We start from the raw sequence: 19,449 nt of genomic DNA, 5'->3' as shown, positions 1-19,449 counted from the left end.
TTTTCACACCATTCATGGCAAGGACTGGATGCAGAAGGAATGGTATTACTAGCATCACTCATACCTCAGTCACTTTCATTTTGTCAAAGCCAAGGATAAAGCTGAGACAGATCAATGAAAGTAACAAAATTGCTCTAGCCTATACCGGAAGACATAGTGCACTGTAAACAGTAGGTCCCGCCAGTAAAGAAAACTGGTATATGGAATCTCCGTTAAAAATAATGAAACACGTATTTTTTTGTTTTCGGAAAATCCAGTTAAGGGGCTGAAAAGAATTGGAAAAGCGGGTGAATTTTTAAAATGAGTACCAGTATATCTACATTATACGAGGACGGTTTGAAAAGTTCTCGGAATCACCACTAGATGTCAGTGCTAGAGCAACGAGGTTCCCGCACAATAATCACACATCCTTTGTGACTGAACACACTAGGGGACTCTGCTCCTTCATTTTCAACTGTTGCCAAGTGGACCAGAGAGTTTAAATTTGGTCGGGAGAGCTTGGATTATGATCCGCGTAGTGGACGGCCAAAAAGTGTTACTCCCCAGAATTTATCGCAAAAGTGCATAAAATGGTCATGGAGGATCGTCAACTGAAAGTACGGGAGATTAATGAAGCTGTAGGTATGTCTTCTGAATGGGTATATTATATTTTAACCGAAGAATTGTGTATGAAAAAATTATCCGCAAGACATTGGACAATAAACGCACCAGATTGGAAATGTCCGAACAAAGTCTGGCCTGTTTTCAGTGCAACCAACAAGATTTTTTGCGCCGGTTTGTGACTACAGATGAAACTTGGGTCCACTACTATACCCCAGAGACAAAACAGCAGTCAAAGCAGTGGAAACATGCTGATTCACCACCACCAAAGAAAGCAAAGGCCAGAAAGGTTATGGCCTCAGTTTTCTGGGATGCAAAAGGCATTCTGCTGAGAGATTATCTTCCTACTGGCCAAACAATTACGGGGCAATACTATGCAAACCTCCTAGACCAACTACAGGAAAAGATACGTGAAACAAGGCCTGGTTTGGCAAGGAAAAGTTCATCTTTCATCAGGACAACGCTCCGCCGCACACAAGTGTTAATGCCATGGCAAAACTTCATGAACTGGGGTACGAATTGTTGCCACATCAACCTTATTCACCTGATTTGGCACCATCAGACTTTCATCTATTCCCCAAGCTGAAAATTTTCCTCAGTGGACGGAGATTGTCTACAAGGGAAGAACTGACAGCCGAATTGGAGAGGTATTTTGCAGGCTTGGAGGAATCTCATTTTCGAGATGGGATCAGGGCATTGGAACATCGCTGAACCAAATGCATTAGTCTACAGGGAGACTATGTTGAAAAATAAAAGCAGTTCCACCGAGGTAAGATACTTAATTCTAGTACATTCCGAGAACTTTTCAAACCACCTACGTATATCAAAAACTAAACATGTTAGAGACAAGAAACTTGGTATTTGGAAAGTCCTTTAAAACTACAGGAACCTGTGCCATTTTGTTTTCAGAGAAGGCATTTAACAGGGGGTGAAAAGAAGTGAAAAATAGCTGAATTATTTTTATGAGGATACTTGTATATTAAAAACTAAAAATGTTACAGGCGTGAAAATTGGTATTTAGAATTACCTTTAAAAATAAAAGAACATGTAGTTTTGTTTTTGGAAAATACACTTAGATGGGGTAAAGGTGGGGGAAGGGCTGATCAAGGGGTTGAATTCTTTTTATGGGGATACTTATGTATATCTCAAAAACTGAAGATGTTACATATGTGCTAATAAGTATTTGGAATCTCCTTTAAAAATAAAGAAACATGTATTTATTTTTTTGACTTGAGAGAAGACTGTTTCTCTCATGTACAGTTCTATGTCGCATGGTCGTCTTAGCCCCAAAAGGTAATACCACAAACATGGTTTACAAAGAATTTCTGGGGTAAATGAAACTCAATTTTTGGGTGAGTTTTTATACTTTAGGAATTTTCAGATAATGTCTTTATACAATGCCGTGGAACGATTACTTTGATCAAATTACGAAATCCACGTGAGCGAAGCCGCGTGTAATTGCTAGTCTTACACAGGGAAAAACATTCAGGTTAATTGATAACTCAACAATGCATCAAATAATTCACAAGCTGTTCTGCAACATACAATAGCCTGCTGCTTCTAAACAAAGTGTGCCAACTGTTTTCAGAATCTAGATTTGTACAATAAGGTATCTGATGCAGCAACAGAGGAAATTGGTAAACTACATCAAAACTGGAAGGTCAATCCATTAGGAATCTAAAACAATGAACTGAAAAATTTAATGTGTAAGTTTAGTTGTTTAAAATGAGAGGCTTATGACCAGGAATTGGGAGAACAAAAAATGTTCAGAGTTGATTTGAGTAATGCTTATCCTGTCAACTTCTGGAACACATGTATGAAGCAAAAGAAATATCACAACAAGCAGTTTTGCCATACGCTGAATATATACTATCTGATCATAAGTATCTGGATACTGGTACCAACTTAAAACTGCAATTGGACTGTACCTGTGACATGCATCCCAACAGTGGACAGAGTAGGTATGGATATTAACAACTGAAGACAGGAATTCTCAAAAATGATAAACACCCAAATATTAATTTTTGTTCTTAACAAAATAGGTTTTTATGGAATATTTTCAGGCACTCAACTGTACTTGGAACAAGGTCAAATTATTCTACCCAGTCTATGTATCATATTAAACAGGCATGATAACAAAACTAGCAAAAATGCAAAGCATACAAATGGATCCCATTTGAAAGGTGTTATGTCATTGACATTTAACAAAAGCAATCTTTAGACTTAAAACAAAACTAACATAGATGTCAGTGCTTGATGCAAAAATGACATAAAACAGTTTCATTCAAGAACACTTACCACTAGTCACTAAATAATAATGTTATGGTTTTTACATCCCACTAACTACTCTTGATGGTTTTCAGAGATGCCATGGTGTTGGAATTTTGTCCCGCAGAAGTTCTTTTACATACCAGTAAATCTACCAACACGAGGCTGACGTATTTAAGCACCTTCAAATATCACTGGACTGAGCCAGGATTAAACCTGCCAGGTTGGGCCCAGAAGGCCAACACCTCAATCATCTGGGCCACTCAGCCCGGTGCTGTCATTAAAGAGTTCAATATAGAATGATTGCTTCTTCTGGAAATTAATCCAACATAGATAACAAATCTTTCTCCCTTTCAACAATAATATTTGTATGGCGCTGGAGGACAGGAATTACATGTTCTGATAATCACTGGTTTACACTTCCGGTTTCTCAGATACTACTGATAAGTCTCTTCAACTCTCTACTATTCATGAATGTCTTGTTCTTCACATAATCCAGTGTCCTTCCCATAGCTGCAATGTCAGTACTGATTGTATCTATTTAGCTGGTTCTAGATCTTCCAACCATGGATTTTACTTCTACCTCCCTTTCCAAGTATACCCAGGCTGTTCTCATCACACATTTGAACCATTGTAGTCTGGAGGCACTGACTGTCAAAATCATAGCTTCCTGCCTCACTTCTTAAATTGTCCACCTGGTCTTCTGGATAGTGGACCTCAGGAACTTCATCTCTGATGCTTGCAGCCTTGACAAGTCTCTCTTTGTGAGGATGCACGTTTCAATACCATAGGTCAAGTAAGATGAATATGAAGTAGCTGCTGAACATTGCTAATTTTGCTTTCTTTGGAATACAAACATCCCAACTTGTTGGTAGAAGAGGGAACTCTTTTGCATCCTGTTGGTGATATCTCTTGTAGCTAAGTTGTCTCTGCAAACTATACTGCCAAGGTAGATGAAACTGTTCACGCTCTCCAACTGGTGGTCTGCTAGTTTGATGCTTGCTGGTTGCCCGTCTCTGATCACTCCCCAGCACCATGGTCTCAGTCTCGCTGATCTTGAGGTTGCATTCCTGAAACTTATCCCTCCACATGTTGAGTCCTGCCTACACCTCTTCTTCTTTTCCTTCCGTAATAATGATGTCACCACAAAAGGCAACTGTGTTGAGTTCACCTGGTATTTTCTAAATGCTCTTTATTATATATGTGATAAACAGTGAAATAGCAGTGGATCATAAACCATGATGAGTGCCCACAAGGCCCTGTATAATATTGAGCTGAATAGTGTCTGAGGTACAGAAATCGTTTACTGCTTCGCTGCAGTGTTTGATTGCTCTGCTGCTCCCTATCTACTGTACTGTGATGCAGTCATGACCCCTTACTCTAGAAGGGTTGGGATCCCGCTACACAAGTGCGAACCATGGCAGTGCGGACACGGCAAAAGGCATAAGTTTCCACGCACAGTGTGTAGTGACAGAAGCTGAGCAGGTTGACAGTCACTTTCATCGACTGCCATCAGTAAATCTTGTGTTTCTCGGATGTTTGAGATGGAGGTGGTTAAAGAGTGCATTAAATCTGTTGTGGGAAAGATATAAGCCAGAGTATTTCTACAGAAGAAAAACACGGGTAAGCTAGTGAAGCATGGCGTATGGAAGTTTGTGGACCTTGTTTGCAATAGATACGAAAGTGTGTGTTGGACTCGTACGATGTGGCAAATGCTCACAAGTACAGGGTATTTTTTATGGCCTGCTCCGTGCGTCAGGAGAACACACACGGAAGGCTTAAGCGCGGCCGGGTGACTCATTTGCCGAGAAATATACTGCTTCATGACCGACTAAGACGATCTAATGCAGTACGGTAGCAATAACCATTGCTTCACAAACATCAATAGTTCAGTTCATCTGCGGCATTGGTAGCGTGTTCAATGTGTTCGCTTTAAAAAAGCGTAGTTTCTGTAGGAATACTAATCGTGTGTTTAACGAGTGAAGTATACAGTAGAACAGCGTGTATTCATTGTGTTGTGCTATGCGAAGCATTCTTCTTATACAGAATGCCGCTTTCGATTCATTCGCAAATTTCCTGGAATCCTCCCTCCCCACAGGAGTACGATACGTAGATTAGTAAAGAAGTTCCGCACCACCGGGTCCATTCTTAACAAGAAATCACGCAGGAGACAAACCGTTTTAACAGAGGAAATGCATGACGAAATACTAGCTCTCTTGGAAAGAACTCCAACAAAATCCCTGTCGCGTCTTGCCTTACAAGCTAATGTGTCATTATCTTCTGCCCACAAAGCAACAAAACTGTTAAAAGCAAAACCATACAAACCCACCCCTGCCCAATATTTAAGAGGACCTGACAGTTTCGCTAGCGTTCGGTGTTATAACTGGTTGCTTCAGTCAGTTCACGATGGGTATGTTGACACAGAACTTTCATTTTATAGTGATGAAGCATGGCCACACTTAAGTGGCTATGTAAATAGTCAAAACAATCGCTACTGGTGTGCAGAAAATCCCCACCAGCTGCATGTCCGTCCACTTCATGATGTAAAAATAGGTGTTTGGTGTGCAATAATGCTCGCAGAATTATAGGGCATATATTTTTCCGCGAAACAATAAATGCTGATCGATACATAAAACTCATTCTCAGACCATTCTTTCAAGAGCTGACGGAAGAAGAAAGGAGTAATGGTTACTTTATGCAAGATAATGCGACGGCATACACTGCTAATCGTTCTATGAAAGTAATGATATACTAACAATTTGTTGGTTGTTTTTGATCCACCTTTTAAATACAAATTATTCGAAGATCGTGTGGTTAATTATCCCCCTAGATCTCCTGATTTAAATCCCTGTGATTATTACCTGTGGGGGATGCTGAAGGGAAAAGTGTATGTGAACAATCCTCACACAAGAGATGAACTACAAGAGAACATTACACAAGTTATTTCGAACACCACACGAGCTGAGATTCGTCGAGTGTCTGCAAACCTATTTACGAGGTGTCAGGTGTGTTTGACAGCTGAAGGACAACATTTTGAACATCAAATGTAATGCCAGGTAGGTTTTAGATTAACAGTTTCACTAGAAATGGTTTTCTATAAGTGTGAATTGCCGTGAGTAGGGGGGAGGAAAAGCGTGCATTATACAGGCTAGCGACCGAGTGTCATTGCGCCAGCCGTGCCGTGCGGAGTGGTGCTGCAGAGTATGCTAAAGAAAAGACCCTGTATATTCATACAATATCTCAAATTATATAAAACTCGTGGTGAAGCACAAATGTACAAGCCTGGACAGTAGTAGCAGTAGAGTAAGTCGAGATATTTCATGGCATTCTCAAGGAATGTGTATGTCTGTAAAAGCCATAATTAGCAGAGCTGTAGCTGCTGGTTTTCACATCAAAATGTTCCAAAAATATAAATTCGTCACAGATGGGGGAGGCAAATAAAACGACGGCCTAGAGGATTTCAACACCTCACAAATTGCCTGTCCACTGTCCTTCGTCATACATTTTAGGGCATCTACTGGAAGATGGTTGCCAAAGATCCAACAGTAAGCAAAGTTTTGAATACATGCAAGGTATTGGTCACGCATCTGAAGCAAAGTGGTTCAAAGCAATCTACTGAAAGTACTATGACAAGAATGTGAAACTCACTGGAATACAAAGATTACTGTGATGAAGTCCATTATTGATCAGTAGAGTGAAATACAAGAACTGTTAAATAAACAAGGATAATCAGAGGAAATTGCATGCAGGTAGAGATCTGGTGCAAGATTTTATAACTTGCCTTCAGCCTTTTCACAAAGAGATAGACAGGCTCCAAGCGGACAGGCAAGCTACATCTCAGTATCCTCTCTTAATGGAAGCATGACTGTTCCACGGAAGACGTAAACTCACACGTTTATCAAAAAAATTTCAGAATGGGTTTATTTTCCTTCCAAAAGAAAATAAAAGTCACAAGGAAACGGTGAACTGCCACATTTCACCCCACTTTTCAAGAGCATGAAAATGATCGACCCCTCAGAGAGAAATATTGTAATATCCAAACTGAATGCAGAGTATAGGCCCTTCAAAATTTAGATGCTGTACCTGAACCTCCTAATGAAAGGATATGGGGTTCGCTAGAAGATGGTCATAGTGAGTGGATAGACAAGGCACCCATTTCCCACGATCCTGACGAAGTGGATATATACACATCAAGACTGAATGTAATGGCTTGGGCATTTCGTTGTTTTGGAAGGACCAGGTAACGTATTAAATAATGACATTTACAATGCACATTCTGCATCGCCTTCTGTATACAATTACTTTGGTTTAACTTCAGAAAGCTAGACTCCTGAAATTTAGCAGGGTGGTATGTTTAATACTGTGCATTCCAGCCACTAGTGCCTTCGCATACAGATATTTTGGTACGGCAGGAAACATTTTAATTTTTTATTGTACGGCTTAAAAGGCACGGACACCATCCCAATTCTATAGCCGGACTGGTGAACATGAGCAACCATTTACACATTAGTTAGAAACACCATTTGGTTTCAATTGTTTGTAACAGTTGAGCATTTCTACCTTCATTTCATTTCTGATGCTTTACCGTATTGTTACAGAATACAAGAGGTAACAACTCAACAGTTCTTAAAATCTTAAATTACAGTAGATTAAGCACATATGGACAACAGCATTTTTCATTCAAACATTTGTCTTTAAATTATTTTTAATTACTTTCTTAACCCTGGAGTGGTGGTCAGGGTCTTTTGTGAACTGCCGTAAATTTATTTTGTTCAATTGCGTTTATTTTTGAACTTAGAGACCTTGGCTGTCACATATCTTTCCCCACATTCCTTGTCCTTGGTATGAGATTAGTGGTATTGTAGCGAATGATATTCATTCTTAGAATGAGGGATTATTGCCAAGCAGTGCAATAAATTGTCTCGTTGAACCCTGCACCACCAGTCCTGTTTGTCGGAAGAATACCAGCAGCAGTGATGAGTGTACCTAGTGAGTTAGTGAGTTAGTGAGTGAGAGCAGCTTGTAAACGTAAAAAGAAGGCTTATCAGAAATGGCTCCAAACAAGGGCCGCGGCAGACAGGGAGTTGTATGTAGATGAAAGAAACAGAGTGAAACAAATAGTTGTTGAATCCAAAAGGAAGTCATGGGAAGATTTTGGTAACAACCTGGAAAGGCTAGGTCAAGCAGCAGGGAAACCTTTCTGGACAGTAATAAAGAATCTTAGGAAGGGAGGGAAGAAGGAAATGAACAGTGTTTTGAGTAATTCAGGTGAACTCATAATAGATCCCAGGGAATCACTGGAGAGGTGGAGGGAATATTTTGAACATCTTCTCAATGTAAAAGGAAATCATCCTGGTGGTGTTGCAAACAGCCAAGCTCATGGGGAGGAGGAAAATGATGATGGTGAAATTATGCTTGAGGAAGTGGAAAGGATGGTAAATAAACTCCGTTGTCATAAGGCAGCAGGAATAGATGAAATTAGACCTGAAATGGTGAAGTATAGTGAGAAGGCAGGGATGAAATGGCTTCATAGAGTAGTAAAATTAGCATGGAGTGTCGGTAAGGTACCTTCAGATTGGGCAAAAGCAGTAATCACACCTATCTATAAGCAAGGGAACAGGAAGGATTGCAACAACTATCGAGGTATCTCACTGATTAGTATACCAGGCAAAGTATTCACTGGCATCCTGGAAGGGAGGGTGCGATCAGTCGTTGAGAGGAAGCTGGATGAAAACTAGTGTGGTTTCAGACCACAGAGAGGCTGTCAGGATCAGATTTTCAGTATGCGCCAGGTAATTGAAAAATGCTACGAGAGGAATAGGCAGTTGTGTTTATGTTTCGTAGATCTGGAGAAAGCATATGACAGGGTACCGAGGGAAGAGATGTTCGCCATACTGGGGGACTATGGAATTAAAGGCAGATTATTAAAAGCAATTGAAGGCATTTATGTTGACAATTGGGCTTCGGTGAGAATTGATGGTAGAATGAGTTCTTGGTTCAGGGTACTTACAGGGGGTTAGACAAGGCTGTAATCTTTCACCTTTGCTGTTTGTAGTTTACATGGATCATCTGCTGAAAGGTATAAAATGGCAGGGAGGGATTCAGTTAGGTGGAAATGTAGCAAGCAGTCTGGCCTATGCTGACGACTTGGTCTTAATGGCAGATTGTGCCGAAAGCCTACAGTCTAATATCGTGGAACTTGAAAATAGGTGCAATGAGTATGGTATGAAAATTAGCCTCTCGAAGACTAAATTGATGTCAGTAGGTAAGAAATTCAACAAAATTGAATGTCAGATTGGTGATACAAAGCTAGAACAGGTCGATAATTTCAAGTATTTAGGTTGTGTGTTCTCCCAGGATGGTAATATAGTGAGTGAGATTGAATCAAGGTGTCGTAAAGCTAATGCAGTGAGCTCGCAGTTGCGATCAACAGTATTCTGTAAGAAGGAAGTCAGCTCCCAGATGAAACTATCATTACATCGGTCTGTTTTCAGACCAACTTTGCTTTACGGGAGCGAAAGCTGGGTGGACTCAGGATATCTTATTCATAAGTTAGAAGTAACAGACATGAAAGTAGCAAGAATGATTGCTGGTACAAACAGGTGGGAACAATGGCAGGAGGGTACTCGGAATGAGGAGATAAAGGCTAATTTAGGAATGAACTGGATGGATGAAGCTGTACGCATAAACCGGCTTCGGTGGTGGGGTCATGTGAGGCGAATGGAGGAGGATAGGTTACCTAGGAGAATAATGGACTCTGCTATGGAGGGTAAGAGAAGTAGAGGGAGACCAAGACGACGATGGTTAGACTCGGTTTCTAACGATTTAAAGATAAGAGGTATAGAACTAAATGAGGCCACAACACTAGTTGCAAATCGAGGATTGTGGCGACGTTTAGTAAATTCACAGAGGCTTGCAGACTGAACGCTGAAAGGCATAACAGTCTATAATGATAATGTATGTATGTATGTATGTATGTTACAACAGTTCTAAAACAGTAATCCTTTTCATTAAAATATGGGCCGATGACCTAGATGTTAGGCCCCTTTAAACAGCAAGCAACCACAGCATCATTGAAACATTAGATTTTTGTGTATGAACTGAGGTATCCTCACGTTGCCATTTAAACGGTAATTTTAACTAGTATATTTTTCTGAGTCCGCCTCTGAAGTGTAGTGGTTAATGCAATTAGCCGCCAATCCCGAAGGCCTGGTTTCGATTCCCGGCTCTGCCACGGAATTTGAAAAGTGGTACAAGGGCTGCATCTGGGTCCACTCAGCCTCAGGAGGTGAACTGAGTAGAGAAACTGACTAGAGGGGGGTTCGATTCCCACCAACCCTGGTGCGTAAACGGATTAAGAAAGAATATTTTTCCGAGTGTGTGCATTAGCACTCATTTCAGTTCGTTTGTGACCTACCTTACCTAACACTAGTAGTAATAGAAAGATGAAAGAAACCAGATTTTCTTGCACTGTTGGAAAAATAAATAGTTCTCTCACTAAAACCTGTGGAAGGAGGCAGTACTCCATACCTATAAACTATACTTAACAAGATATTGTTTTTCTCTACATTCAGCCATGACTTGACATTATACTTGCACTTTATCAATCAACTGATAAAAATATTTAACAGTACAGCATCAAGCTTAAGTAAAATCTATTACTATGGATGGGTGATATCACTGCCATATTACGAGTTTACTGATACTATTTTTCCCTCACTATCCCTGATATTGATTTGTTTTCTGCAATATTTCCCACTATTTTGCACATATTTGAGTTTCTTCCCTGGCTTTCCCTGATATTAAGTGAATTTCCCTGACATTTCCCGACGAGTGGAAATCCTGGTTTGTCAGAAATCGACTGACAACTGACAGATTTTGAAACTGATGTTTGACAAACACAAAAGTTCCTTCAATCCCGTCAATGGCACTTACAAGTTCTTCACGAGACCCATATCTTAACAGTTCAGAGGAACATTTTTCAAATGTTACATTAAGGCAAATAAAAAGTTCCCGTATGCCAGAAATCACCATGGCGACTTATGGCTAAAAAATGCTAGTTACGGTAGTATTGTTCTGAACCGTTGATGCAAGTACGAGAGGGAGACTTTTCTTTTAATTTATGATGGGACATCCATATTATGTTAACCAAGGATGTATGCCTTTCTGAGAGACCAGTTCTTAATTAATTGTAGCATACAGTGTACCATATTTACACGTGTCTAGGCCACTTACGCATACAAGCCGCAGGCATACCTGAATTTTGAGACATCTGTGAGAATTTTTTTTTCTCTGAAAGCCGTTGTAGACTCAAAGTACATTACTTCATTCTGCAAAATGCGGCACTGGTGTACATTCCTTAGAGTTCAATGCTCGCCTAACGGTATCAGGAACAGCCACAGCTAAGGGGCTGAAGATGGTGGAAGTACGTTACCTAGTAGCATTCATTGTTTGCATGGTAGTTAACCGCTGTAAACTGAGAAGCATGGGTGGTGCCAGAGCAAGTTACTTTTTTTTTGCTAGTGGCTTTACGTCGCACCGACACAGGTAGGTCTTATGGCAACGATGGGATAGGAAATACCTAGGTGTTGGAAGGAAGCGGACGTAGCCTTAATTAAGGTACAGCCCCAGCATTTGCCTGGTGTGAAAATGGGAAACCACGGAAAACCATCTTCAGGGCTGCCGACAGTGGGATTCGAACCCACTATCTCCTGGATGCAAGCTCACAGCCGCACGGCCAACTCGCCCAGTAAGTTAGACTTGGAAATTTAAATTAAAAGTAGTGTGTTATGCTGAAGGAAATGGCAATAGAGAAGGGGGGAGGAAGTTTGATGTTGATGAAAAGAATTTTCCACGGTGGAATTTTAACAGAGATGCACTTTTAAAAAGTCACAGAATCGGCAGCCATTTTGTGGAAAAGAAGCACAATATCCAGGGCTGGAAAACAATCTTATGGAATAAGTATGCAAAACATAAGCAGACGGATTATCTATTTCAGTTGAAATGCTTCAGTTTGAAGGACAAAAAATTGCTGTAAGAATGGAAATTCCTGAAAGTCAATTTAAAGCAATTACGGTTGGGAAAGCCGTTTTATAGCATGATATGTGTTGGTGATTGGCAGAAGAACGTCAATGGCTCAACAGCTACCCAAAACGTACTGGGAGAAACTGCTCACATTTCAGCAACTTGTCTTGAATTCAAGGAAGATGTGTGATTAGGGCATGGGAGCAATAGGAAATACTGATGAAACTCCTGCATTTTTTGAAATGCCTGGCAAAACTATGGTCAACAAAGCAGGTGATAAAAACGTTCAAGTTTGAACTGCAGGGGCAGATAACCACCGATGTACTGTAATTTTGTGCATCACTGCTGATGGGGACAAACTTCTTTCTGCCTTTTGCAATTTTTAAGCAAAGAACAATGCCAAAGGAAAAGCTGCCCCCAGGGATGCAAGTGGGAGTGCAGGGAAGCAGTGGATGGGCAAAGATTTGTATATGGACTGGTTAAAAACAGTGCAGTTTCGTCATCCTGGCGCTCTGTTACGTCGACCAGCCATGTTGGTGACGTAACAGTTACACTAATAAAGTGTTCTAAACTAAAGTGTGTTTACTGTATTTAATTTAAAAATTCAGAGTACAAGTAACTAGTACAATTCTTGAAAGAATTTTATTTATTCAGAGTACAAGCCACACCCCCATTTTACCTACCTATTTTTAGTAATAAATGTGTGGCCTATACATGCATAATTAACCTAGTAAAAGAACAAAAAGAAAAAAGAAAAACCAGCAATATTTAGGCAATCCTCCCAGCAGACCACGTAACATTGTGATGATGCTGAAATCCCTATATGCAGGGCTGAGTAGCTCGGACGATAGAGCGCTGGCCTTCTGAGCCCAACTTGGCAGGTTCAGCCTGGTGGAATTGGAAGGAGCTCAAATACGTCAGCCTTGTGTCGGTAGATTTACTGGCACATACAAGAACTCCTGCAGGACAAAATTCTGGCATCCCAGCACCTCCAAAAACCATAAATGTAGTTCGTGGAATACAAAAATCAATAAATATAGTTCAACTCTTATGAGTTTCGACTTGACATTTGAGCGCTGCCTTTTGGTGGAGGCTAAGTGAATTAATAAACAGCCGATCACAGGCAGCCGATCGCTCCGATAGAGCATGTCTTTGTCAGTTCACTCGGTCATTTTTGACAAAGCACCAACGACGACAACTAAAATAGAGACTTGACATGAGGAAGGAGGGGGATCTCATCCATCTTATGAAACAAAACTAGCCCTAGCACCCAGTTTACGTGGTGGATGAAAGCCAGTAGGCAAGAAAATAAAGTTGTTTGCCTTCCACCCTATCACTGCCATTTTAATGCCATAGAACTGATTTGGGGCCAAGTGAAGGAATATGTAGCTGTGAATAACAGACTTTTCACAGCTTCGAAAGCTGAAAGACTTCTTTGGGAAGCCATAGGCCGTGTAAGTACAGAAGACTGGAGCAACGTTGTGAGACGCAATCCAAGGTAAGTGAAGCTAGGGAGAGGGACAGTATCACAGACTATTATGTTAAAGATGTTGTTATCTCGTTACAGTCAAATGAGAGTGAAACCTCAACAGAAGATGACTATGTCAAAAACATATCAGATGTAAGGCTTTTCAGGCGTTTGCTCTATTAACCAGTGTTTCATCTTAGGTCTGACACTAGACTCATCAGAGTGGGATGTGTCAGACCATGGGAATTTAGAATTTTCCATTCGAAGATGACTATGCCGATCAGTGACTCAGAAATGAGTGGTGCATTCCTTTTATAGGATTTTTCCTTCCTTAGGAGAAACTGAATTGGTTAGCAACACGAGCTCTTCTAGATGGCGAATAGAAATTTCATTTCCTCGCGTTTTATCTGTTCGAGCATTGATCTATTTCTATCTTATAGCTTTATCCTAAATATGTTATGTGTTATTGTTATTCTTATGTGAGTTATGCAAATTGTTACAAAGAATAATTGATTCTGCAATTATATTCGAGTACATATATTTCCGTTCGTGTTATGTGTCGTGAATCAGCTCCTTGTACTCGTAACAATTTGGCACTAATATCTGACTTTAAAACTCATAGAAACTGGAACTATAATTGAAATCCCTATAAATTTGTCAGCAGCATTTGCTGCATTAGATAGAGTATATATTATTTTAATTGGCATTATGTCGCACTGACACAGATAGGTCTTATAGCAACAACGGGATAGGAAGGGGCTAGGAGCGGGAAAGAAGCGATGATGATGATGATGATGATGATGATGCTTGTTGTTTAAAGGGGCCTAACGTCTAGGTCATCGGCTCCCAATGGTATGAAATGAGACGAAATGAAATGACAAATTGAAAGCCCAAAAACATCCACTGACCACAATTCAAAACGTGAGGACGAAGAATGAATGGATGGATATGAATTTAAAACGATCAGTGGAACTGACCCACAGTGCCTCACATGCACAGAAGCTGGCGTAGAACAATAGTATTACTGACCAAGGGACTGCTTCTATAGCACAATACTGAATCGATGATACCTGTAGTCAAAAGAGGTCCAAAATCCAAGTCAGCGGCACCTCACACTGGTACTTATCGCTAGGAAAGTAGAACCATGGTATTTGTCATGTTGCGGTACTAATCAAGAGTAGAGTAGACTCGCGGTATTCCACACAGTATGGTACTACTCACAGAATAATAAAATTCGCACATGTATTACAGACCTGCGCTGTTTCGCATATTGCGGCGCCATTTACAGGCAACGCAAACCAACGGTGTTCATCACATAAGGGTACTAACCACAGGGACTCGTACTATCCCGTGATGTTCCTCATATAGTGGGTACTAATCATAGGCAAGCCAGAACCATGGGTTCCCTCATCCCACGGTATCACTCATATAGTGCTACTAATCACAGGTACCGGGACTGTAAAAGCCGTCGGGCTCTCGTTTGCTACTAATCACAAACCTATTTGGTACCCAACATAGTGGTACTACGCGCAAGTAAAAGCGACCCATGGTGTTCCCCGCGTGGTGGTACTAATTGAAAGTTCTAATTTGATCATCCCTTGGTCGCCCCTTACCACAGGCAGGGAATACTGTGGGTGAATTCTTCGTCTGCGTCCCCACCCACAGGGGGTTGGGAAAGAAGAAGCCGTAGCCTTAATTATTGTTCAGCCAAAGCATTTGCCTGGTGTGAAAATGGGAAACCATGAAAAACCATCTTCAGGACTGCTGACGGTGGGGTTCGAACCCACTGTCTCCTGAATGCAAGCTCACAGATGCGCGCCCCTAACCACATGCCCAAATTGTTCAGTAGAGATATTCATACGTTTCTTTCATTTCTACAGAATGTTTGTTTTTTTTTTTTTTTAGGGATTTTACGTCGCACCGACACAGATAGGTCTTATGGCGACGCCTCCAGAATGTGAAAATGGTATTAACAGTCTGGTGTTTCCAGTGTCAAATAACACTGTTTTCAGATATTCTGTTGGGAAAAATAATTAGGCCTAACACAGCCGGCATTGCGGTCTAGGGATAGTGTGCCTGCCTCTCACCTGGAGGATCCAGGTTCAATTTCAAGCCAGGTCAGGGACTTTCAGCTGGATCTAAGGAATGGTTCGAAGACAACTCAGCCTATATGATTACAAATGGAGAGCTCCCTGACTGTGAGTTTGTGGCCCTGGTCTAGAAAGCCGAGAATAAGTGCAGAGTATTCACCATATTGACCATGCAGCACCACATAATACGCAGGCTGTTGGACTGAGCAGCAGTCACTTGGTAGACCGAAGCCCATCACAGCTGTTGTAACATGGGGTTTGGTTTGAATAAATACTCGCCAATCTTTCGTAATATGCAGAAAACCTAGGTCAAACGCTGGGCCACCTATATTTATACACACAACTTTGCAAAGACCTTATATAATTGTTCATAACTCCAAACAAAGGAATTCCTGCATCAGAAGCTATAGGTTCTACTCTAGCAGCTTTGACCGAGCACTTCAGCTTGCCGTGTAGTGAGGTTTAGGTCTGTGACCAAGTCAAAAAAACTGACAAGTGATAAAATGAGATGTTAAACAGAAGGATCGATTAAATGGTGTGGTGTTCGATGTCATGTGGCTGCCTGCTCATCTGGTCAAGTAGATTATTCTATCTGCAAAGGCAGACTATGTGAACGACAGCAAAAATCAGGAACCCACACTTTCTCGAAAGCAACCATATATCATTCATAACACCTGTAGTAATACGCTTGTTTTAGTTCTTCTGAGGCAGATAAACACAGACTATTTCAGTACAAATTTAAGTAACAGGAAATGTTTTGAGAGATCATTAATATTTTTTCTTACAATTTGCTTCACGTTACACTGACACAGATAGGTATTATGGCACCAATGGGATAGGAAAGGGCTAGGAGTGGGAAGGACGTGGCCGTGGCCTTAAAAGGTAAGTTTACTGCCCCAGCATTTTCCTGGTATGAAAATTGGAAACCATGGAAAACCATCTTCAGGGCTGCTGCAATGGGGTTCGAATCCACTATCTCCTGAATACAACCTGATTACTACATGATTCAAACCACGCAGCCACTTGCTTGGTAAGTGGGACCAAAAACAGGAGGGCATCTGTATTTAATAGATTAAGGCCAAATTATGTTAATTCATGCACCTGTAACATTCTATAGTAGGGCAAAATTATACAAGTACATGGTAAGTCAGTGGTTTGCAGTCCTATAACTTGTGACAGAATTTCAAAATAAATAGCATGTCAACCAGAAATTCTCCATAAAGTACATTTTATATTTACCGTGAATCTATTAATATATAAAACTGTATTTTGAGACAGACAATACCAGTGAGTAGAGAACACCTGCAATATGGTCAGTTTAATTTTTCTGCCTGGCAATAACTCAAGTGAAGACAAACACCAGCAAGGATGCTTAATTAACTCTTCCCACTTAACAATATACCAAGTGTTCAGAATCGTCAGAACACAGTGGTCAGTTTCAGTTTAAAAACAACGCACCTGATAACAATGCAATTATTCTACCAAAATGCTTTATTTCAGTTGTATCATGGGTAGAACAATGTGCCCGTCTGTGTGTTATCCTCAGCCTATATACAACACAACATTGAAGTTAATATTATTATTACTAGGAAAACAAATGGGTCACAATATCTTACACGTTCCACAACATGTGCCATCAGTCAATCAAGGCTGGAAACCCCCAGGATACATCATCTAGGAGACCACTTACCACAGAACAACAACTTCTACAGGGACTTTTTTTTTTTTTTTGCTAGTTGCTTTACGTCGCACCGACACAGATAGGTCTTATGGCGACGATGGGACAGGAAAGGGCTAGGAGTGGGAAGGAAGCGGCCATTGCCTTAATTAAGGTACAGCCCCAGCATTTGCCTGGTGTGAAAATGCGAAACCACGGAAAACCATTTTCAGGGCTGCCGACAGTGCGGTTTGAACCTACTATCTCCCAAATACTGGATACTGACCACACTTAGCGACTTCAGCTATCGAGCTCGGTTCTACAGGGACTATACCATGATAAAAGAGGTAGAAGCTGCACAAGACATCAAGGTACATGCAGTAAACGAAGGATCAAAATAATATTTTAATCATAGACTAAACACAAAAATCCACTTTATCACAACACTCTTTTATATACATGAAGTACACCATATGAGCGAATATTTTCCAAATGACACACAAGTTCACAACTGACTTACTGAGGTCTTCATTTTTAAGGCTTCTATGTTGCTAACCACAATTTATATCCTACATTTTCCATGCGATTACGATCCAAGTGAGATCTTTTCCTCCCTCACAGCAATAGTTTTGTACCACCTATAGAAGTTCCGTAATTGACCTAGTTGAAAATACGATCGGAAGTGCCGAATTAGTGTCTCGGGTTTTTTTTTTTTTTTTTTTAATAGGGGCTGTTTACATCACAATATATTCATTCCCGAATTCAAATTCTGAGAAATACTTACAAATGGTTACAAAAAATAATCATCCACAAAACTTAAAATTTTGTCCGACAATTCAGAAGTCAAAGCAGTTGCTAACATAAAACAAACTATGCACAAGAAAACAAACAAATCAGCCTGATTTATAACAACAGAAAAATGTCTTGCTCGGAAACAATTCTTACATTGTGTTCGCAAGAAAACCAATTTCCTCCTAGGATGTAAAATAATACCCAGCACTTCCAAAAGCTGATTTTAAAGTATGAAACCAAAGAGAATCATACAGCAGAAATTTACAAAACTAGCTCACATGAACCAGGGTTGAAAAGAACCATAAACAACCCCACAAACCCCGTATTAACCAGGCATGATCTGTCCCACGGTGCGCCTTTTAGGGAGGAATTAAAACACATTGAGAATATCTCCCAACCAAAAAATCCCGTTTCAATAAGTCTGCAAATTAAGAATATTTTCACAACTTACGTGAAAAGGAAAACATAAACATTTAAAGAGTGTGTAACATAAATTAACAAATTCAATGAGTAAATGCTACTCACCGAAACTCCTTTGTAACTTAAATATCTACAGAGTTTGAGCAGAAAGTCTGAATTGTAACTTGATTCCAAAACGCACTGAACGATATTTAATGTCTTGTTTTTCACTGACCACATTCGACAGGGAAACTCCTCCAAGGAAGACCATACCAAAATGTAAAAAAAACAAGTTCGGCACGGCCGAATTAATATCAAAAATAACACGGGCGTTTCTATACAACAATATTATCATTACTTTATTGATATTCCGAAAGGAATTCAGTATTTATAAGCCTAATCATCATTCATAGCCAACAATAAAGTCCATCTCTTCAACACGTGACGTCAACAACATCACAACACTTGCATCACATCACTCCTACCAATGGTATCACATTAATCATCTAAGAATCAAAGCAACAAAATTCGTTAAAACTTGTCACTTATCCGGTCCATTTTTCACGATAACACCACATAATGCAAATCTTCAAGACGAATTAAATTTCCGCACAAGAACACGCAAGATCACAAATATAGACCGAGGATAACACGATTAATGGTTGGTACCAAGCATAGCAGAACAACAGCTAATCTAAAATACGAAACCGGACTGACAAATTAAGGAAACAGAAAAACATGAATAACATAAAATATTTATGAATCTAGAGGAAATAAGAAGAAAGACCGAAATTCAGAAGGAAAAAAAGGTCAGATATTTAAATATCAAAAGAACTTTTTCCGGAAAACTCATGGGATATTTCAATAAATAATTAAAGTTTGGAATACTTAATTCTGTATAATGCAATAGATTATAACTTATTTTATTGCAGTTAAGTTTTATACCTTAAATATTTTATCAAAATAAAATTAGCCACAAATAACTTTCATTACATTTTCCAAGATATTAAATAATACCATTACTAGCATGCCCAGAACTCAAAATCTGCGGCAAGACAAGACAAGTTAATTATTTTATCACGCTGAATAATAAAAAGGCTGCCAATTTGGGTCGTTAGTAACCGACATGTGCAGGACTATCACAACCTTAA

The 19,449-nt window shown here is 40.0% G+C and overlaps 1 protein-coding gene across 2 annotated transcripts in view; it reads right to left on the bottom strand.

The window, feature by feature from the left end:
* The window catches only part of LOC136864792 (cyclin-dependent kinase 12), a 461,166-nt gene extending 442,430 nt beyond the window's left edge, over positions 1-18,736 (bottom strand). Inside the window, exon 1 of one of the 2 annotated variants that reach the window (XM_067142182.2) lies at positions 18,425-18,736. In XM_067142182.2, the coding sequence (XP_066998283.2) occupies positions 18,425-18,538 (114 nt within the window). In that variant the 5' untranslated portion in view covers positions 18,539-18,736. The remainder of the gene's footprint in view (positions 1-18,424) is intronic. The other variant, XM_067142183.2, reaches the window with a different exon arrangement.
* Between the last annotated feature and the right edge of the window lie 713 nt (positions 18,737-19,449).

This window comes from Anabrus simplex, chromosome 2, assembly GCF_040414725.1.
Source record: "Anabrus simplex isolate iqAnaSimp1 chromosome 2, ASM4041472v1, whole genome shotgun sequence".
NCBI lineage: Eukaryota > Metazoa > Arthropoda > Insecta > Orthoptera > Tettigoniidae > Anabrus > Anabrus simplex.
This window is presented reverse-complemented; position numbering and strand designations above follow the sequence as displayed.